Below are 24,851 nucleotides of genomic sequence, written 5' to 3'. Positions count from 1 at the left end.
TATATTATATTATATTATATTATATTATATTATATTATATTATATTATATTATATTATATTATATTATATTATATTATATTATATTATATATATATATATATATATATATATATATATTATATATACATACATATATATACATATAGAGAGAGAGAGAGAGAGAGAGAGAGAGAGAGAGAGAGAGAGAGAGAGAGAGAGAGAGAGAGAGAGAGAGAGAAATGACAGACTACAATGTTAAGCATCTTTAATAATAGCAAAGCTTAAATTTAAAGTATAAAACCGTCAACATATCACATTGTGATTTGTCATCTTCCTGCAGTGGGTTCAGCATTGGATTCATGGACTGACTATCTCTCTATGAAGCCAGACTGCTGTCAAAAACTACTTCCTCTGAGTCTCCACATACCGCTTGAATCTCCAGCATGGCAGGCAATCCTGATAAGACTCCTACTCAATCCTAATAATCACTCTACCACTGCTGAACGGTCCAAAACACTTTTGCAGACCACTACTGCTTACCTACCACACACATGCTACCTCAAGTTTGGCAAAGTGAAGGTTTTTACCCGCGACATAAATATGAATGTCTACTCTGTCCAGGGGAAAAAGATATATAAAAGTGAAGCATAAATGTAAGGCCCCAATATACTTCAAGAAAAATCAAATAAACTGGTGACATAATTTCAAAATAAATCTGAGCAAAACGAAATTCACTTGAAGTTCTCTGAAAACAGCAAACTTTTCAGAAAAGTTTGCTTTGGCTGGTAAATACCTTCGAACTACCATTACGATTATATAATAGGTAGGTGTGCTCTGTGGCTTCGCCTACTTTGACGTGGAAATCTTCCCTAGTTCATTTCTTCTGTTCAGTCCGTTAACATCAGACATGAGTAAAAACAAACACACTGGAGAGCTGCTTTAGAGTAGAAATTGAAGTTGTATTTCTTATTGAAAGCAAGACTGACTCTGCTTTTTCATGTTTATCCTGTAAAGCTGCTTGCTTTTCGATCTACTGTATAAAGTTATACATAAACATGACTTGAGCACCAAATTGCAAAGCTCATACAAACATCCATACAGCTATGATCAAATGCTTTTTTAATGGCTGTTTTCTCACAGCTGTCATTATGTACGAAAGCTTGTTTCCGCCACTAAATATAAAAATAAAACTGTAATTGCGACTTAACTCACAATTCAGACTTTTTTCGCAATTACAATAACTCAGAATTGCAAGATATAAAGTCTCAATTGCGTCTTATAAAGTCAGAATTGACAGATATAAACTCGCAATTCTGACTTTTTGCTCAGAATTGAATTCTGAGTTTCTCTCGCAATTCTGAGAAAAGAAAAGTCAGAATTGTGAGATAAAGTTGCAATTACCCTTTTTGTTTTTTATTTGATAGCAGAAACAAGATTTCATAATTATGTTTAATTTGTAATTGAGAGTAAAGCGCACAGCACATATTCATCCGTTTGCTGCCCTCAGATATTTCAAACTTGTTTTTGCACCCAAGCAAAAGAACGAAAAAGAACTTTGGATATTGGATATAGGATATTGGGGCCTTAACACTTCAGCTTCTGCAGAGATTTGTCAAGGATGTTCTCCCCCCTAGCTGAGAAATGGGCACTTTGATTGTTTTGTCTAAATTTATCTCCAGTATCTCTACTAGCGGAAAGGCCATCGCATTAACAACCGTGGAAATCTGTTTGGAATGTTTACGCTCTTCCTGAGGTTTCCAAGGACAACAGCAGATATTCACTGCATGTAAAATCAACAAAAGACATAACATTCAGCACACAAATGTAGGCTGAATAATCCAAGTTATACTTTCTATTTGTGTTGCACCAAGAATGTAGATGAGATCCACATGATATTCAACACGCTCTCCTTCCTTTAAGAATATAGGAATGTAGGGTAGAAAAAAAAGTGACCAAATAATGATGAATTATTCATATTAGTAATGATTGACATGAAAATGGTGGCAGATGGAAGCACAGTGGTGTTGATGAGCCAACCACTGCTTGTACATGTATTAACCACATGGTGTGCTGCAATGCCTATCAAATTCAGCTGTGATTCTGCAGCACTGAAAGAGAAAGCAACCTGACAGCAGTCACAGGGGTATAGAGAGGGCTAAATCAGAGAGCTGGCTCTTTTTACGGCCAAAATACTCCCTGACAGTGTATGCCAGTCTTAAACACTAAGTTTATGCTGCATGAGCCAAACTAAACACAGACAAGTAAAAATAAAGGAATTTGCAGAAGTGCTCTGCAGGATTGAATGTAGAGCAGGGCACACCCTGATGAGAGGAGATATTAAGACAGAATGACAAAATGACACTAGTTCTAGTTGCTGAGCAATCTTTGTGTTGACACACAGGCCAGGGTTCCCTTTTTCTGTTAACAGGTCAACATTTTTGTGGCATTAGCAGTGTTATTTTAGTATTTATATGCGATTATAGTTTTTCTTAATAGTTTGAATTTGATTTCATTTTTATATTTTTAGTAATTTTGTCTTTTTTATTCATTTTTTTTTTTTAAATATGGCTATATAGCTTCTTTTTTTAAAATTACATTTAGATTTTAGTTTGAGTTTATTTAAGTACTTCAAATTAAATTAAATAAAAAATGAGAAATGTTTGACAACTAGCAGAAAAACACCATTTGATAAAGACTGTCATTAATGAAACCCAGAGAAAGATTTAGATAAGACATTGAACTTTTCGCATTTTTATTGAAATGATACCGTAATTGGAGCATGGTCTTTTATCATACCTCATACTAGTCTCATATTGCACTACTTAAAATTCTGCAATTAATTACCCTCATTTTGTTCCAAACCCATAAGACCTTATTTCATTTTCGGGAACACAAATTAAGATATTGATATTTCCGAGAGCTTTCGGATCCCCCATAGTGCAACGCAACTACCACTTTCAAGGCCCAGAAAGGTAATAAAGATATTAAAACAGAGATGTTAAAAAAGTCCATGTGACTAAAGTAGTTCAACCTTAATTTTATGAAGCTATGAAAATACTTTTTGTGCACAAATACTACTACTACTACTACTACTACTACTACTACTACTACTACTACTACTACTACTACTACTACTACTACTACCACTACTACCACCACTACTACCACCACTACTACCACCACTACTACCACCACTACTACCACTACTACTACTACTACTACTACTACCACTACTACCACTACTACCACTACTACTAATAAAAATACTGCTTTAGTCAACATTTTTTTCTCTTCAATGTCAGTCTATTTTAACAATGTCTTTACTACCTTTCTGGGCCTTGAAAGTGGTAATTACATCAAAGGATCACCTTTAAGGTTTAGTCCCATCATCTACTGAGAATTTAAAGAGCTTAAAAGCTTGCTTAAAAGCATGCTTTAAGTAATGGGATGTATAAAAACAACACTGAAAGGTGAAGACAATCCTTTCAGAGAAAACCATCATTTTCTATAATATGGGTTTTAGTGGAGACAGTTTGCTGATAAAGCCATAAATCACATTTGCCATACTGCACTGTAACAGAGATTATGTTTGTGCAGCAGAGTAGCAGATGCAGTTCCATAGTGATATCAAAATGACCCACACCAAAAATAAGGGAAAAATTGAATAAATAAAATGAGAAGGGTGAAGGCACAGGACAAAAATAGAAAACTGATGAGGGAAAAATTAAACTGAACAAATAAAACGACTAATGGAATGCTCTGAAATTTTTCATGCATCACTTGTTCACATTTGAACATGCTGAGAGCGCTGCACATTAAATGATAATCTTTCAATATTAGCATATTTATTAAACTCAAAGAGAATAATCACAGAAAGAATTTGAGGACTATGAAATGCAAAGATATGAATACACAAAATGAATTCATAATATAATAAGATACAATAAATTAGGGGGGGGGGGGTGGAATCTAACAAAAATCTTGAAAGGGACACCAAAAGAACTCATAAAAATGAGATCCAGACTCTGTTGTTTTGGTGTTCTTTGCTGACTAAAGGAGATTCAGCTCAGTGAACATTTGGAGCTGATTGGATCCCCACAGAAAGTTTAATCACATGACAACATCCAATTAGCCCAGTGCTATCCAAATGAACATTTCTGCAGCTTACTGTGTTAACCTTATTAACATGTACACATGTTTGCTCTACAGGTCTACGTTGTGTAGTTGCCTCTAACAATGTATGCATAAACAAATAAATCTTATGCTTTTTTTTTCCTCAATTGGTGTCTATTGTAGAGTCTTATTAATTAATGTGGAAGTGTATTGATGTGAATTAATGTGAGACAGTAAACGCTGTGGGATGCAAGACAATTTTTGGAAGAAATTCCAACAATAAAGTAAAATTGAAAATTAAATTGAAATGTCCTAACCGCATGCGACACGACTAGGGATGGGTATCGTTTAAATTTTAAGCATTCCGATTCTGCTTACGAAACCGGTTCTTATCGATTCTCATCGATTCTCGATTCTAATATATTTTTTATTTTTATTTTTTTATGGAGAGAAAAAAAAAAAAAAAAAAAAAAGGGAATATACTTAAAGAATAATGTTTTTACCTTTTATTCTTGCCACATTTAGGCTATAACCAGTAGGCTGTAATTGTTTTTGTACCTAATATTAGCTGTATCTGGTGCTTTAGGACTCGCGGCTGTGTTAGAGTTCACATGTTGCAACTTTTGCACACACAAGTTTGTTATTTCAAATGTAGGCACGTTATTTCAAATGTTTGTTACTTCAAATGTTTACAGGTGTGCCTATATGCTTTTCAGAATGCCTCAAGCGCACCGCAGGTCATGTGACAAAAACCAACCAATCAGCTTCGGCCTTTCAGTAACAACATCAAAAGCTCAGCCGGATTTTATTTCTCATGTCCATAAATATATCAGAGATATATATATATATATATAGAATATTGTATTGTATGAATATCTGATCATGCAATATATCAAAAGGGGGAAAGAAAAAACAAAACAAAAAACTTTTATTCTATGCACTCTTTTTTAATCAACACTTGAATGTGGGTAAGTTTAATAAAAAAAATAAACATTTTAAACAATAAGCAGAGAGAGAAAAAAAAAACTATTTAGTTTCTATATATTATTGTTGTAGTTGTGGTGGGGACAGTGCTATTGTTTTTTATTTAGAACATTTTTTTAGAATTATATCTTTAACGTTATCTTTATAGTTAACGTTCTTGGTGTGAACGGGCCTTTAAAGTTATGCAAAAATTATATTCAAACTCAAATGAAACAATTTTAATTACATGAGACATTCAATCCCATTCCAAAATAGAATACTGCTGCTCACAGTTAAGGACAAGAAATCTGATTAACATGGAAAACTTTTATCTCATGATGTGTTATGTTTCACAGAATTTCTGGGTTACTAATGTTATCGTGAGTGAGCTACTGAGAACTATAAATTTGATTGTGAAATCCAATACACAAGGATGTGCGAGTACTTCACTCTATTACTTGGTCAATTAATTAAAGGTCAACTTATTTTAACTTTATATCACAATAACTGTAGGAGACATTTACTGACAAATAAACAGGGATATCAGGGTGCAGGTAACATGGAGATAAAAGTACACATTGTTCATTTACACATACTACAGACTTAACAATACAAAAATCAAGTTATCCTTTAAAACCTATATTGGAAATGATTGTGCTAAATAAATAGGTTCACTGTCCATTTTCACTTTCCTTATTATCTGTGGTTTGAAAAGTGTCTTAGTCATTCAATATAGTGGCTGAACTAGGTGAAGTCATTCTGACTTAGCTTTCAATAACCACCTCAACACCTTTATAATAGGTCACAAGCTGTCATCTTTACAAAGACAAAAGACAAAATTCCTTTCATTCTAAGAGTAGTTTGCATTTATCAATGAGTAACTGATCTTTACACAGATATGTACTGAAATATTTACCACCGGTGAAACAAGTTTTGTTTCTGTGCTAAACTGGCCCAACTGTTCATGTAATTTCCAACAGAGCATTGTGTGATACTTTTAACAGCCTAACAATGGCATCCCGCAGAGAAACAACGTCAAGACCCAACACATTTCCTCACCCCACCGCACAGTTTCCACCTTGTTCTTTCTGAAAGTGATAATGACAGGATGAAGTCTGCAGCACTAGCATAACACATGCTAACTTTTCTGAAGTGTTTGAATGTGTTTGGCACTTGAATTTATAATAAACAGAGACTGTGATAATCAGAAAACACTATTCCTGTAAATATCAAAAGTAGGCACAAAAGGCATTAAGGATGTGCAAATAACGTAATCGGCTGTCAATATAAAGCACTTGAGAGTGCAAAATAAATTGTGTATAACAACATTTTACAGTCAAGATCGAAGACAGAATTAAGGCTTATGTTCGATGACAAACGAAGATATACATTTCTAAAGCCAATTATTGCAATGTCATTTCAATGATTTAGTGTTACCCAAATTAATGTCTTTTAATCTTTTAATAATTAAGAAATCAGATATTTATTGACAATTTGGGAGCAAATACTAATATATGCAATTAATTGCAATGAATCACCATAATGCAATTAATTAGCATATACTGCAAAGATAATCAGTTACAGCTGGAGAGACTGCTTGAAAGATGTTCCAAGATAAATTTTTGCTCAAATGGTGGCAGGGCATGTAAAGCACACAAACCATTTTGGACCAGATTGTAGCGTTTCCACCAGCTGGACGTATGAATGTGTGTGTTCTGCGCTGTTTCTCTGTGAACAGACTTTCTATTTAAGCTACAATATAAGCAGAGTCTAATTTTAGATGTTGGCAGTAGTTCTGAAAGATGTTAACACTAAACATGTGTGCTCACAAAGCCCGGACAAAGAACTGAAGAAAAAACACACACACATACACTGGCCTGACATGCAAGTTCCTGAGGACAAACCGCAAGAGATGGCTAGTAGTGTGAGCTAAACGACACAGTTTGGAGTGGAGGGGGGGGAATATGGTGAGTGAATGAGAGAGGTTAGTTCTGGCTTCTGTAAAGATGCCTGGAGCTTATCAGTTACATAACCGTGCTGTTTGACACAATACGATCAGTCTGGCTGCAACAGCCTATCATAATACATTATCCCAGAAAACCAATCACAAGCACCCTGACACCTTAAGGACACATCAGATCTCTTTTTACCTTAGGTCTTTAATCCTGCTAAATAAGGGAAATTTACAATGGACATCTTCATATACCTTGTAGAAAAAAAACAGCATCGATACTGAAGCTCTTGACGCATATAATTTTGTACATGTCCAGGACATTGAATACTAATATTTGTCGAATGATTTTTGTGTATTATGGACCAAAGTACTGCCTAGCTTGCACCAAGGACACAAAACGCAGCTAAACAAGACGTGTGCTATTATAATCAAGTCATACAACTATATACTTATGGTGAGCTTAACTTGAATGTTGGTTAGAAGGCTATTAACTATTTTTCAAAATAAAATAAAAAAAAACACTAGCCCCCGGTTTCACAGATAAGGCTTAAGATAAATCCCAGACTAAAATGCATGTTTAATTATCTTAAAATATCTTCCAATATGTCAGTGCCATTGTTTTGCCTCAAGATGCACACCAGTATTTTTTTTTTTTTTTTTTTTCTTTTATAAATAAGGCATGTTTATAAATGCTACATAAATGTCCTAATTAAACTAAGGCCTAATCCTGGCTTAATCTAAGCCCTTTCTGTGAAACCCAGGCCTGTAACTACTGCTACTATAACTATCTAGTCTATGAAAAATGTTATAGGTTTAAATATTTCATGCTGTAAATGTAGGGCTAATATTCCCTATATAAACTGAGTATTAGTGTCGATACCAAGTCGGTACTGAAATTTTAAAAATGTGATGAGATAAAATTGTTGAGCGGATTTGTAAACACCTCCAATTGGCCATTGTGTTCATGTGCTCATCAGATATGTCTGTGATTGGCTACAATGGTCAACACACGGAAGTATTTAAATTTGAAAACGTTTTGAAAGCAGGTGTCTATCTGCGGACGGTCTGCTGATAGACGCCTGCTTTCAAATGCTACCATGTGAATGTGTGTAAGTGCTCGGAGAAGAGCATCATTGATGTCTATTTACAACATGTTTTTGAAGCGTTGATCATTGTAGTCAATCACAGACATTGATGAGCATATGAACACAATGTCCAAACAGAGGTGTTTACGAATCTGCTCAAAGCATCACTTTTTTTTAAATGTCAGTACTTAGTACTGAAGTCGGTACTTTTGACAACACTACTGTGTGAATATTATGTATGTAGATCTATTGTTTACATCAAATTCATGCTTTATTCATCAGTCTAATCCACTTAATGACTTGTAACCATAAGTATTTGTGTTTAGCTTCAAAGGGCGTCTTTGACAATGTTCATAATCCCCATTACACACCCCAAAAATTATAATCCCCATTATACACCCAAAAGCATACAATTTTGCCCCACCACTTTTGGAGTAGTGGCGCCACCCTTGAATTAAATCATTATTAGCAATTATGTGTATGACAATTAATGCCTGACAAAACTATAATTGTGACAGCTCCACATAAGACCTTTTCAAACTAGTTATGGAAGGAAAAAAAGTTGAGCACGGCAGATATAGATTCTGGGAAGGTCATTCCATGTCTGTCTAAGGTAGCTTATTAACTTCCATGTCAACTTTATAGTGTCTGGCTTTCTAGATAATGAATGTATAGTGAAATGCTCTATAAAATCATTGTGTCTCAATAGCCTAAGGGAAAAATGTCAAATATCAAGATACAGGAAATGCCAGAGATGATCCAACTGGGGCTAAGACAGAGGTTAAGGCAGTGACTTACTCTTTGCAGGCGTTGGAGACGTGGGCAGGTACAGTATATTTGCAGTCCATGATCATAGTGAGGGTCTCACTGTCATTGGCCTCCTGGAAGGGGGGCTGACCACACACAAGCATGAAGAGGATGACCCCTAAACTCCAGATATCTACAGGGAAGAAGGTTATGTCATCAGCCTTTTCAACAGATTGTTTCATACATTAAAATGGTGAAGAAAATCATTAGAGACCCTTCATTGCCTCAGGAAGGCAGAATGAAACAAACCAAATGTAATGCATAACAAACATTTTTGTGGTTGACACCTTAAACTGGTTTAAGATAAGCATGACTGAGTGTATGAGTGCGTGTCAAGGTCTACACACCTTCACTTACAAGCAAGATTTTGGAACATAGTAACATCTAGCACATTATTTGTGTTTATATTCAGTATTGATTTATGCTTCAATAAATCAGCTGTGTCTGTTCATTTTTCCAATAGTAGTGGGACACATTCAGTGGTTTTGAAGCGGACCAAATTTCAGCCAACCATAACTTTCGGTTAATTTGATAAATGTGAAAGCATCACTAAACATTGTTGCACACAAAGAACTGCATGATTCGATCTGAGAGAGAGAAAAAAAAAAAAAAAAAACATGCTGAAGGAAAACCAACTGATCTTGGTTTTAAACTCCAATGTACGAAGTTGTGAATGCAATTTTAAAGAATTAGCTCACTGCAAAGTGAAAACTATCATCATGGCACACAAAATAATCATGATTAGACTTGAAGAGCATTCTGAAAAAAGGAAACTAATTGAATTCGGTTTCAAAGCCAATAAAATGTACCAAGTGTGAACAATTTTGAATTAGTTCACACCAAAATGAAAATTCTATCATCGTCACACTCATATAATCTCAAACTGTTCTTTCTTCTGTATTATGATTAAATAAATTGACTGTTTGTTTATATTTGGGTCAACAAGAATCAGAATAAAAGTGGGATTGGAATCTGTACTCTTCTGTGGGCACAAATACGTAATTTTGTCAAATACCATCTTGTGAGGTGGCGTTAGTTGGAATGACTGCAGCCTGGCACAGAATATCCCTGGATTTTTCCACAAGTAAAGCTCTGTAGCTTTAAAGGTGTGATTATTTTCATTGAATACAGTTTTCTGTAATCGTGCAGCACTAATGTGCACTTTAACTCTGGTGGTGAGCAGCAGAAGTGAACAGAGTTTGGGAGAAGTGGCCGAGCCCATTAGCAGACATTAAATCAATTTAGCAGTGTGGGCGGGCCACAGAATCAGAAAAATTGTTTTGTCGCAGCCAAAATCTGCCCCACGAGCCCAGGCTGTCAAAACACATGGGAAGTAATTAACAAGTGCTACGGAATGTTCAATAACTAAACAGCATAAAAAATCCAACGCATGAGCAGTTTGCAGTGACGTGCACAACTTAATCTTAAATCAAAAATTCTAAGTACAGCTATAACGTTAATGAAAGAGAAGTTTAAGCAAAACTTCCATTAGCCCTTCACTCTCAGAGGATGTCACCACAACTACGGCAACAGTTCGCAATGGCAAGAAGCAAACCACTTTAACAGGCCCATTTTATGAAACTGACAACACATTCAAGAAAATGGAAGAGGCATGATTTCTTGCTCTAGCTTGCACAGATGGCAGGGGCGCATTACTAGGAGGTAATGGGAGATGTTTTATCTGATAATGGCCCCTCGGAGAGCTCCAATCTGCTGTGGAGTGTGCAGCAGTGCACCTGAGGCACAGAGCAGACGTGGTTATGCACTGTGCCTGTGGCTCTGGACCGTTTCTGTCCATGCTGGGACTGTTCGGCTGTAATGACCTGTACACCCACAGGCCACAGGTTTTGCTCTGACCACTGACAGACAGATGGATCAGAAACAAATCTGGCCCAGCAAGAGGTCATTGTATAGCCAGAGATCCTGAAGTATGTCAAACTCTACCATTCACAAGAGGGCAAACACAGCATGCTCTACCTATGGATAAAGATGTTATATCATCCGATGTGATTGTATGAGCTTTGCCATTTCTGATTCTTAAATTTGTATTAAACAGGTCATTTATGGTGGCACTAGAAAGTATTAAAATAGTTATAGTTATCATCATCATCGGTGTCAGTGGGCCTTTAAACACTGGCTAATGGGGTTAGTGAAAATGTCAGACTTTTTCTGGCGGAAGCTAGATATTTTACTTTGTAACTTGTTAAATATGATTATTTTTCTTACACAAACGCATCGCTTCACTTCAGAAGGCCTTTATTTACCCTCCGGAGCCGTGTGGAGTACGGTTATGATGGATGGATGTGGATGCATGCACTTTATTCAGCTTCAAAGTCATTGTTCCCATTCACTGCCATTATAAAACTTGGATGCGTCAGAATATTTATTAATATAACTCCAATTGTGTTCACCAGAACGAATAAAGTCATATACAGGAGCATCTCAAATTAGAATATCATGAAGTTTTTTTTTTTACTGTAATTTAATTCAAAAAGTAAAAATTAAATATATTCTCGATTAGACAATATTAAATATTTTCAGACATTTTTTGTTTTCATTTTGATGATTACACCTTACTGCTTATCAAAATAATAATATTAATAAAAAAACAGTATCTCAAATTATTAGAATATTTAATTTCAAGTTATATTAAATTCTATACTAAATTTAAACCATTCTCAGGGTATAAATACTGGGTTTAGGTCAGTAATCCCAACAGCAGTCATGGGGAAGTCTGCTGACTTTACAGTTGTCCAGAAGACGATCATCAAGACCCTCTACAATGAGGGTAAGCCACTGAGGGTCATTGCTGAGCTGGCTGTTTGCAGAGTGCTGTGCCAAAGCATATTCATGGAAAGTTGACTGGAAGGAAAAAGTGTGGTAGGAAAAGGTGTACAAGTGAAAAGAATGACCGCAGGCTTGAGAAGATTGGCAGGGGAAGCCGATTTAAGAATTTAGAGCTTCAAAAGGAGTGGACTGAAGCTGGAGTCAGTGCATCAAGAGCCACCACACACAGACGTCTTCTGGAAATGGGCTACAACTGTCACATTCCACGTACCAAGCCACTTCTGAAAAGAAGGAGAAAAAGAACTGGACTGTTGCTCAGTCCTCTTTTCAGATGAAAGTAAATTTTGCATTTCATTTGGAAATCAAGGTCCCAGAGTCTGGAGGAAGAGTGGAGAGGAGAAACCATGGAGAAACCATGTTGCTTGAAGTCCAGTGTGAAGTTTCCACAGTCAGTGATGTTTTGGGCTGCCATGTCATCTGCTGGTGTTGGTCCACTGTGTTTTCTGAAGTCCACAGTCAACACAGCCATCTACCAGGAAAGCACTTCATGCTTCCTTCTGCTGACAAGCTTTATGGAGATGCTGATTTCATTTTCCAGCAGGATTTGGCACCTGCCCACACTGCCAAAGGTACCAAAAGCTGGTTCAATGACCATGGTGTTACTGTGCTTGACTGGCCATCAATCTCACCAAACCTGAACCCCATAGAGAATCTATGGGGTATTGTCAAGAGGAAGATGAGAGACACCAGACCCAACAATGCAGATGACCTGAAGGCCGCTCTCAAAGCAAGCTGGGCTTCCATTACACTGAGCAGTGCCACAGGCTGATTGCCTCCATGCCACACCGCATTGATGCAGTAATTCATGCAAAAGGAGGCCCAACCAAGTATTGAGTGCATAGAAATGAACATACTTTTCAGAAGCCTGACATTTCTTTTTAAAATATCCTTTTTTATTGATCTTATTGGGTTTTTGTTAAATGTGAGCCAAAATCATCACAATTAAAAGAACCAAAGACTTAAAGTAGTTCAGTCTGTGTGCACTGAATTGATTTAATACACGAGTTCCACAATTTGAGTTGAATTACTGAAATAAATTAACTTTTCCACGACATTCTAATTTATTGAGATGCACCTGTACACCTAGGATGGCTTGAGGGTGAGTAAATCTTGGGGTAATTTTCATTTTAAAAGTGAACTAATCCTTTAACTCCATCTGATTCAACATACTGGAGAACACAGACATATCATGTGAAAGCTCCTTTATTCACTCGATGGCTTCTTTCAGCCATTCAGCGACACGGGGAACTATTATTCAGCACATTATTATAACAATCATTATCAGGTTATTGATAGATCATGCCTTTGCCAATTTCTTAGAGAAAAGAAATTGCAACAAAAGCCACACACAAACAAAGACACAGAGAGTCTCATCGAGATACTGGCATCATAACAATACGAAGACATTTAGAGACAACATCTCAGATATTCACAGCTCTTTGGCACATCAAAAAGATCAATCCAAGCAAAATAAATCAAACAACTCATTTCGCTGTCTGAGTATTTCAAATATAAATGCACTTGGCGACAAGACAATGCCTCTAACACACTTTCACCAGCTCCAGACAAAGACTAATGGGTTGTGGCCAAACAAAGGGCAGCTTTAGTGTATGAGTCCATCTGTGGGGCTCTGTCTGTCAGCTGTGGATGAACTTCAAATGTAGTTCCTTTATAAAGAAACAATGGCACAGTCTGTGAAGTCTGCAGTAGAACTGTAGCAAGTCATCAACAGATGCCACCACCACTGCACCCCTCGATGACTGAAGTGCTTTTCTTTGCCTCAAGCCGTCAGATGCAGCTCTATCCACAGTTCATTGTCACAGTGCACTTGACACCCCTTGTCAAGTCACCTTTATTTATATAGCGCTTTATACAATACAGATAATTTCAAAGCATATTTATAGTGATAAACATTTAAAAAAAAAAAGGTCTGTTAAAACGTTAAGCCACTAACCAAGCCAACCAGCTACGAGGTGAATCATAATATAACAAACTTTGATTTGAAGCAAAAAAGTATTTGAAAAATCATACAAAAATACAGAGGTACAGGACTATGTACTTAACGGCTTTAGTGATAGAAAGAACTACAATCTCATAGCATAATTAAATTATAAACAATGGAGGAATATAAACTTCATTTACAAATGTTAATAAAAAATAAAAAAAACATTTTGAGAGCATGTTTTGCTTGTTTTGACTCTGATTGGTGGAATTTTATGTACACCTTCATGGGTAATATAGTTTTTCACCATGAATTTTGCTGTTAAACACGATTATTTAGAACTAATTTGAAATAATGCAGGCTAACGGCTTCAACATTAGGAAATACCATTAAATGAAAACAATTTTCAATTTGCAAAAACAATTTCACTATGGAGAAAGTGAATGGAGGTTTTACTTCCGGAACCTGACTGTTGCACGTGTCAGTGTAGTCAAGTAATGATATTGCAAAATATTAAGTTTCTCCAACTAAGCAAGCCAAAAGGCGACAGTGGCAAAGATCCCAAACTCCATCTGTGACAGAATGGAGAAAAAAGAAAAAAAAAAACCTTGGTAGAAACCAGGCTCAGTCAGGGGGAACCAACATATCAACATGGATTGGTTTATTTCCAGGCAGTATCACAAGTCAGATTGTGGATTCTGAATATTTCATCCTGTTCCTTCTGCTTGGAGATTAGGATACATTATGCCAGCATTTCGTGGCTCTACAAGTCATTGCAAAACCTGGGTTATTTTAACCTCAGGGCTGGACAATACTTAAGCCTGGAGGCATCTTAGGAATATCACACAACCTTGGCACCAGAAACACCTGCACTACATATAAAATATTTACAGCATAATGTAATCCTAGATCAATTCACTAGCATGGTGTGCACATACACAGTCAAGTTCTAACTAAATCTCAAATGATTTGTTTAAGCCTCTCAATGCCCAGCTGAACACCTAAAATAACATGCATGAATCAATTAATTCAAGTGGATACAAAAATCTAAAATAAAAGGAGCATTTAAAATAAGTGGATTTTATCACTACATTTAACATGTTATATATATATATATATATATATATATATATATATATATATATATATATATATATATATATATATATATATATATATATATATATATATATATATATATATATATATTAGTGAAGCATGGTGGTGGCAGCATCATGCCGTGGGGGTGTTTTTCAGCTGCAGGGACAGGACGACTGGTTGCAATCGAGGGAAAGATGACTGTGGCCAAGTACAGGAATATCCTGGATGAAAACCTTCTCCAGAATGCTCAGGACCTCAGACTGGGCTGAAGGTTTACCTTCCAACAAGACAATGACCCTAAGCACACAGCTAAAATAATGAAGGAGTGGCTTCACAACAACTCTGTGACTGTTCCTGAATGGCCCAGCCAGAGCCCTGACTTAAACCCAATTGAGCATCTCTGGAGAGACCTAAAAATGGCTGTCCACCAATGTTTACCATCCAACCTGACAGAACTGAAGAGGATCTGCAAGGAGGAATGGCAGAGGATCCCCAAATCCAGGTGTGAAAAACTTGTTGCATCTTTCCCAAAAAGACTCATGGCTGTATTAGATCAAAAGGGTGCTTCAACTAAATACTGAGCAAAGGGTCTGAATACTTAGGACCATGTGATATTTCAGTTTTTCTTTTTAATAAATCTGCAAAAATGTCAACAATTCTGTGTTTTTCTGTCAATATGGGGTGCTGTGTGTACATTGAGGAAAAAAAGTGAACTTAAATGATTTTAGCAAATGGCTGCAATATAACAAAGTGAAAAATTTAAGGGGGTCTGAATACTTTCCGTACCCACTGCATATATTGCACACACATACACACACACACACACCCCATGCATGCTTCTGAACACATCTGTGAGCAATAGATTTTGATTTCTGACATTGGAAAGTACCATGCCAACAATCTTATTCACCATCCACTTCTGATATAACCTCTAGAAACTCAGAATTATGTCACTTCAGTAATCAATCATTATAGAATTTCTTTTGAAATGTATAAAACACTTCTATGCTGCATCTGTGTGAAAGCCCAAGCCCATTTCTCTCATGCACATCCTTCATGTCTCCCACTGTCTTCACATGCTGTTCTCTCGGCTGCTCCATACATGCATAATGCGAGTGAAAATCAGCACGTTAGACCTCTGGGGTTTGTCATAAACTAGAGCTCTCTATAATTCAGATGAAAAAAAAAGCTCACATGAAAAACTGCAGTGGCCTAATATTCTCAACAATGAATCTGATAACTACAAAAAAAAAAAAGTGTTAGGCTTCACAGTCTGAAGAAAAAAAAAAAAAACTCATTTGAAAGTTAAAGCAAAAGATCCGGTTCAGTACATCCGCTATGGGAGCTTTTAGGAGTGACAGTCGTGCTCTCATGTTGAATGCATCAGGTGAGTTATTACGTAATACAGGTGCAACACAGTCGAATTCGAGTAGTGTGACTTTAGGGTGTTAGACATTTTTATATAAACTTCTAAATTTTTTTTTTAAATAAAAAATGCTACTGTACAACCTTGATAATTGGTTAACTGTAAGTTAAATTAATAAACAGTAAAAAAAAAAAAAAATACTACTACTAATAATAATAATAATAATAAATAGGGATGCACCGATACCATTTAAGGACTGAGTACGAGTACCAATATTTTTTTTTTTTCTGGTACTCGCCGATACCAATACAGATACCGATGCCTATAAATTTATTAATATCTTTTTTTTTTTCTTTTTTTTTTTTTTTTGTGATGTGGCAGTTTTCTAAGCACAATACAGTGAGACTAATGAATGTAGGACAGCTTCTTTATTAGAGAGAGAGCACTCTGGTCTGTGTCATTCAGCGCAATTCCGCCTATCCCGCCTTCACTAATCGATAACGAATGATTGAAAGCATGCAGTTCACAATGTGTGGGTTGTCATCATTAATTTTGAAGTATTTCCACACCCCTGAGGCTGCCGCTGGTGTATCTCTGCACAGAAAATTCTGTCAGTTACGTCAGGTATCGGTCTTTGGTATCAGGGTTTTTTTTACGAGTTTGAGTACAAGTACATGAGCTTGGTATCGGGCCCGATACGATACTGGTATCGGTGCATCCCTAGGTTTAACGGTATTGCGTACACACTTCACTCGCCTGTGCATGTCTCGTCATATCCGTGAATACAGTAAAGTTGCTCAGGCTACTTTGATGCATTGTCACAAATCTGCTGGCAAAAAAAAAAAAAAAAAAAAAAGCGCAACAGAGCTCATAATAACATTGTTTTGGTTTTTTAGAGATAGCGGGAATTGAGGGATTTGAATAGTTGTAAAAGCAATGCGGAAATTGAGTTATTACTCAACGGTGAGTTTTATTGTACAGATAAATTGCAATATGTAGCTCTCTGACAGAGTTAATTGTAAAGCCTTATCTACTGTGAAGGGTCATTTCATTATGGGTTGTTGTAGAGGTGTGCTTGAATTTATTTTCAAGGAAGTAACGCGTCTAATAATGGGTATAGCTACAGTAACGTCTTCAAGCTAGTCAGCTTGAGAACCTTTCCATTTAAACTGGTTATATCTCATAAGCCTATTAAATGTTGTATGTATTAATGTTTTATGACCAACAGAAAAACCATATTCATCTGCACAGTCATGCAGAGCCAAAGCACAACCAAAACAATGTTCTTCCACAAAATGCATGCAGTTTTGTTTTATTTTTTAACTGCTGTGGCTTTTTTTGCAGGTTTTATCATCTACCGGTCAAAAACCATACATGTAATTGCTTAAAGTAATGACAACATAATCAGGCACACAATTAGAGGTATCATACATTTATGCAGTGTGGTTCGAGATATGCACCAATGTTTTGTTAAATTCTCTGACCATAAGTATAAGTAATAGTAATGCATAATCTGCAGAACTGCATTACAGAAAGCATGACAGTTTCAAACACACAGGTGCTGCACTATTAACACAAGACTCACTGGCCAACTGGCTACCAAAGTCATAAAATTAAAGGAAATTCAAGTTAAGTTTGTTTTTTTAAGGTATGCAGCCTTACATGCAAGAACACTACTGACTACGATGCCGCATGTGACGTTTTAACAAAAGTCTTGTGTTTTTCAGTTTTGCTGAAAATATAACACTCACAACAAACCCATTCAATGGTCTAATAACATCCTGCGACTGCTGACCTGAACCAAAACAATAAGGACTATTTATGTTTCAGAGCAAGGCTCAGGGGTTTTTGCATGTCTTTGGCATCTGTGTACTTCAACTGATGCTCCAGGAGGAAATGAAAGGGACAGATTTGTAGCACATCCTTATTTGAGGGCAATAGGTTCATGAGGAAGAGAAAAGCTTTGCCTTAATTTGTCCCATCACCTCTAACCACTGTATGCACTCCTTCTGTGAGTTAACACAAAATAAAGAATCCTACTGAATCAAAGGTGAGACAGCCATTGAAAAGACTCCCCGTATAAGGAGAAAGGTGTGTGTGACTGAACAAGGAAGTTCCGTGCAAAAACATGCACAAACAAAGCATATGAAGTGTTTAATCACTGCACATAGACATCTGCGACAACAGAGAATACCAACTGGGGAAGGCCAGTCAATTTTATTTTTAGACATTAATAATGTTCTCAGCTCACGCAACTAGAAACCAGCTGATGTTGCTTGATATTAACAGAGTCCTCAGTGTTCAGAAGAGAAAAAAAAAAGAAAAAAAAAAGATGAACCAAAACATTTCATCTGTACAAATCACCATCATCACATTCTTAATGTGAAAAAATAAACAAATGACTATTTTTTCAAATAAAGTGTGTTCATGAATTTAAATGTTGGTTTACGATTACAAGCTTAATAAATGATTTGCTGTAACTTTACATTTTTTAAAGAAAAATACACAAAATTTTGTGAGAGTTATTTTTTTTTTGTATTTATTTATTTATTATTTCTATTACTTTTTATGAATACATATTAGCCAGTACTATATAAAAATAACAATAGTTACTTTTTAAAAGTTAAAGGGTTGGTTCACCCAAAAATGAAAATTCTGTCATTAATTATGACCTTTGTTCATCTTCAGAACACAAATTAAGATATTTTTGATAAAATCCAATGGCTCAGTGAGGCCTCTGTTGCCAGTAAAATAATTGATACTTTCAGTGCCCAGAAAGCTACTAAATACATTTAAAACAGTTCATGTGACTACAGTGGTTCAACCTTAATGTTATAAAGCGACAAGAATACTTTTTGTGTGCCAAAAAAAAAAAAAAAATAACGACTTTATTCAACGATATCTAGTGATGGGCGATTTCAATTTTCAACTTCACTAAGCTTCACAAATCTTTTGATTGGGAATCAGTGGTTCGGAGCGTGCATCAAACTGCCAAAGTCATGTGATTTCAGCAAACGAGGATTCGTTACATCATAAGTGTATCAAAATGTCAATGGTTCACCACTGGAGGGCATGACTTTGGCAGTTTGATACATGCTCCGAACCACTGATTCGAAACAAAAGATTCGTAAAGCGTCAAAGCTTCATGAAGCAGTGTTTTGAAATTGCCCATCAATAGATATTGTTGAATAAAGTCCTTTTTTGGTGCACAAAAAGTATTCTCGTCACTTCACAAGTATTTAATGAATTATCGTCACTTGATAAAATAGAAGGTCTTACAGGTGTGGAACGTCATAAGGGTGAGTAATTAATGACAATTTTCATTTTTGGGTGAACTAACCCTTTAAAATTTCTATATATTGTTCAAAATTAAAAAGTAATTTCCAAATTTAAAAAAAAAAAAAAAAAAAAAAAAATTATATATATATATAATGAATTAATTCTCTTTGCATGTATGTATGCATGCATGCATATATATGTATGTATATGTATATGTATATATATGTATATGTATATGTATATGTATATATATGTATATGTATATATATATGTATATGTATATGTATATATATATGTATATGTATATATATATATATATATATATATGTATATGTATATGTATATGTATATGTATATGTATATATATATATATATATATATATATGTATATGTATATGTATATATATATATATATATATATATATATATATATATATATATATATATATATATATATATATATATATATATATATATATACACACATACATACAAACATACATACATACATGCATACATATGGCTGGCCAAGAACAAACTGAACTACTTGTCTGACTGGGTCTGGCAACAACAACAACAACAAAAAAAATACTGTTGAGCCCTAAAAGAGTGGAACACATCAGTACCCCTGCACCTGGAGTCTTGTTCTTGTGTGCTTGTGTCAGGTTTGATGAGTGATCTGAACGGGGGGCACACTTCTCTGGAAAACCTCACGTGTGCCGGACACACCTGGTTCAACAGCGGCAGCAGGTGTTACCATAGCAACCAGTGGCCTCGATTAATGGCCCTCTGGGTGGATTTCACATTGTACACCTGTATCAGGCAAAATCACGAAAAGACGCCACTCTAAACATAGTTCCTCCATTTCCTTTAATAGCCTGCACCATCCATCTCATGGTACATTGATGTTCTGCTTCCTCCCTTTCCAATCCAGAGCTTCAGCGCTGCACAGCACAGAAGAAGAAAGACACAGGAGGAGAAGAGGAGAAGGGTAGAAGACACACCCCATTGCCGGGCCCTCGTTGTGGTGCCAGGGCAGCAGAAGTGACGGAACTCGCGTAAGCGTGCAGGCAGCATATGTGCCTCGCTGGTGCTTTAATTAGTGATTGGGGATTAGTCACTTGGCAACTTTCTCTGGTGAGCTCACCGCACCACTTCTCCTCTCCAGTAACCAGCTTCAGAACGCCCCATAGAAGAGCAGTATGCATCATTTCCTCTTACAGATGCATAGAGTCCTTCAATGTTAACTAGCCTCTCCCAATACTGATGTAGGCTGATCATACATTTCATTTAAGAAATATATTAATATATTTTGAAATATATTTAAGATCTATGTCTGTTTAAAGGCCACCAAGAGTATGTGATTTTTTTGTATATTTTTTCCATCATATGTGTGTATATTATATTTATAAGTAAAACAGTAAGGAGAGGTATGTTATAAGCTCGAGCTGCAAGATACCTCAGCATAAAGATGTATAGGTGGCTAATCAGAGGTCTGTAATATCTGTATAAAAGGTGTTTATTGCATTTAAAAGGATGGCACACTTGGCATTGCTCAAGGATCTTGTTGCACGTGCTCTCAGGCGAGAGAGCATCACGTTTGCTGAGACGAAAGAAAAGGATGTGCAGAAAGCCCTTATGAGAGCATGGTTTGGGTGTGTTTTATGCAAATTACTTAACTTGGACATGCGGTTGCTCATTTAGAATACTCTGAATTCATCAATATTACAATTTCATGGGTATGCACACATGCTGTGAATTGTTGTTTTAACTGCTAAAGGGGGGCAAAAGTTACTTAGTGTACCTTTAATGCATCTTTCCTGAATAAAGTATTAATTTCTTTCAAAAGAAACTTTTGAATTGTATTAAACATGAATCAACATGGGTTACAGCCGATGGTACGATTAGCTGTCAGCTGTTTTCAGGGTTATCAAACAAAATTGTGGGAAATCATTCATTTTTCTATATTTCTGAAAAGTTTTGAGTGACACTTTGCTTGGGTCTAGGCTACCATCAACAGCCATATGGAGGACTAAACCTGCAGATATTAAAAATGAATAAATGAATAAATAAATGAAAGAATAAATAAATAAATAGATAAATTAATAAATAGATAAATAGGTAAATAAATGTGATAATAGGAAAATAAATAATAATAGGAGAATAAACCAATAAATATGATTATTTTTTAATAAAATTCATTTTTTCCCCTTAATGTATTATTTTTCTGCATTTATGATTTAATTATTTCTAATTCTATTTATTTATTGTTTTATTTATTTTTCCATTTATTTTATATTTACTTATTTTATGCATTCATTTATTTTTATATTTATTTATTCCCATATATATTTTTTCCAGATTAATTTATTGTAACATTTATTTATTTCAACTTTTTAAATTTATTTTCGTATTTATTTTTACATTTCTTTGTCTTGTATGATAATTAGGTGGGTTGGTCTTGCTCATAGGGCTTGCTTACCATTGGTTCATCATTGATTGAAGCTCTCGCTCGATTACTCTGGCTTTGTAGTGACAGCTCTTGCGTGTGTATCAGTTTATGTTCGCGACAACAAGGGTGACACCATTGCGTTCGTTTGACTTCTCTTACTTCTGGCTGAGAGGGAACTAATGCTAGTCGCTAGCCGTAATCCTATAGCTGTAACGGTAACTTATATTAGATTAAGCGGTCGGAGTGTTGCGCTGCACTTTATGATTTACACCCTCCACCTTAAGACGAGAAGCACCTGAGGCACTGGCTGAAGGCGCTAAACTTGAAGTGCCCACCCAAGCGCCCGTATGTGTTTTCGTAGCATTTCATGGACGGGAAGCTGACTGACGAACACCCTTACCCGAGAAATGTGTCGGCTATGATGCTCCAGTAAAGAAGTCACGGCGGCTGCTGAACAGGTTGTCAGATTCAGGTAAGCTAGGTTTGCTAGCCATGTGCTTGTTAACCTAATGCTAGATTTGTGAAGTCCCTTCTATGAATTTTAAATCAGTATTATTCACAAAACACAATGAATCTTGCACTATTACCATTGCCACCAATATATTTAATATTTACGATAGTACAGTGGTACCTATTTACTGTAGTATTATAGTACATTAGTCTTACAGTAGCTTACATTATTCCTGTAAATTACAGAGATTGCATATGATTGCAGGCAATCTAGCTACATCTCTCATATTGATATTGACTTAAGTATTAACACTAGAGTTAGAGATTGTGTATAAACTCATTTTTAATGCGTCTCTCACACTTTTCTGTTCAAGTATGAGTGCCATCATATATTCTCATGATGTACTATTACTAATGTAAACATTTTTATGGTTGTATATTCTTCCACAGATGCATCGATGAGCGTCAGTGATCAACTGTGAAGATGATCACATCCACATGCCCTGAACTGTGATGCAGAAACACATCAGGAGGATCCATCTGTCTCTGACCACAACTACACTTCAAAATCACATCTCAATCTGAAGCCACCTACATCTGAGATGAGAACACAATGCGTTGAGCCGGCGCCATTGTACACCATCAATTGCACCATCTTTGTCAGCACACAGGGTTGACATTGGATGCATTTCATTCAGTTGCCGAGCACCTTACCAACACATACACCAACAGCTTCCAGCTACACAGTTGGGATCAGCTCCTGATGACTGATGAAGCTGTCTTAATTTATTGCAAGGTTATCTTGCTGAAAGGTTTGGTGTTTCAAAACCTGTTGTTGTGGTAAATTCATAACTGCAAATTCAGGGATCCTGGAATCCCTTCGTCCAGGCGATGAAGTAACGGCAGACAGAGGCTTCATCATTACCGATCTCCTCTATGAAAGGAAGATGAAACTCATCATTCCAGCATTCACCAAGAGAGACTCTCTGAAGAAGACACCACCGAAACTATACGCATCACCAAGTGGTCATACGACTGAACAACTTCAAAATCCTTTCTTACAACAGTTCCAATTATCCTCACCTCTAAAATTGATAAAATGTAGAGAATTGATCCTGTGTAACCTTCTAAGCAACATGATTTCTGATGTAGAGGATGAATAAGGGATTTGTAGGTGCGGTCCACATCTGTGCTGTGGTTTTGATTTAACTAATCAGTGTAAATAGTGTAGTCATTTTTATAAACCTTTACAATGTGACCAGATGTTACTTATCTGTAAAGTTATTTCTATAAACCTTTGCAATATGATTAGATGTTATCTTTTGTGAAGTTTTGTTTTAATCTTTACAATGTGGCCAGATGTTAGCAGTCAGTAATTTCTTATAAAACCATATAATGTAATCTCTGTAGATTCCCCTTAAAACTTAAAGGAATGAAGTCTTCTGATTTAAACAGAGTAAGTCATGTCAAGTTTGCAAATTAATTCCATCTTGGTTTATTGCATATGAGAATTAAATGGTCAAATATTGCATGAAGGTCAGTAAAAGTTCTCTAGCTTCCTGATAACAACAAACAACTCTTACAACTGATTTTATGAAACTTATATTAAATGATACATTTTCTAAAATCACAAAGTTATCACTTTTTTTTACAAAGCTGAATTTAAAATAATTCCAGTCATTTTCAACTACACCCTCTACATGCTGCTCCAACTTCTGACAGTCCTATGGTTTCCTCTGGCTCTTCTTCATATATCTACGCACGTTAACAATGTCGATATGAGACCATCTGATCGTCGTATGAAGTTTTCTCCGTGCTCCAAATTTAAAGCATTAACGGCATTAATGTTATTTCTCATTTTGCTAAAGTTATAACTAGGTATCAACAATCTTCTAACCTAGGCGTCATCACTCTAGCGTCTGAAGTCGACGGTTCCAGACTCGATGATGATGATGATGCTGGGGATCACATAAGTAGCTTTAGCTTCGTGTTTTTATTTCTGGAATATAGTTTAAATATTTCGGCACAAATCGAATAACATTAGGTGAAAAATAACTTGCAACTCTGCAGCTCGTGCCATTTTCTTTGAAAACTCCGATCTCTATCGTTTAGCTGGCCTGATGAGTCTGTGCGTGAGCTCTTAACCAATGATGCACTGAAGCTACAGAAGGACCGCCTTCCTCATTTCCATGTTACACACGGAAAAGTAAAAATAAATGAATCAATAAATAAATAAATCTAAAAATAAATACATGTGGGAATAAATATCTAAAAATAAATGAATACATATATACATAAATAAATCTAAAAATGAATGTAAAAATAATATATAAATATAAAAATAAATGAAAAATGTATAAACACAGAAAAGAAATTAAGGGGGGGAAAAATGATTTTTTATTAAAAATGAATCATTTATTTTATCAGGACATTTATTTATTTTCGTATTATCACACTTATTTACCTATTTATCTTTTTATTAAGTTATATATTTATTTATTCTTTCATTTAT

The 24,851-nt window shown here is 35.6% G+C and overlaps 1 protein-coding gene across 2 annotated transcripts in view; it reads right to left on the bottom strand.

The window, feature by feature from the left end:
* snrka (SNF related kinase a) overlaps nt 1-24,851 on the bottom strand; it is a 59,909-nt gene that overhangs the window by 14,623 nt on the left and 20,435 nt on the right. For both annotated transcript variants that reach the window (XM_067401082.1, XM_067401077.1), the window contains exon 3: nt 8,894-9,035. In XM_067401082.1, the coding sequence (XP_067257183.1) occupies nt 8,894-9,035 (142 nt within the window). The remainder of the gene's footprint in view (nt 1-8,893; nt 9,036-24,851) is intronic.

Source organism: Chanodichthys erythropterus, chromosome 2, assembly GCF_024489055.1.
Source record: "Chanodichthys erythropterus isolate Z2021 chromosome 2, ASM2448905v1, whole genome shotgun sequence".
Lineage (NCBI taxonomy): Eukaryota > Metazoa > Chordata > Actinopteri > Cypriniformes > Xenocyprididae > Chanodichthys > Chanodichthys erythropterus.
The sequence above is the reverse complement of the archived record's forward strand: the minus strand, read 5'-3'. Positions and strand labels throughout refer to the sequence as shown.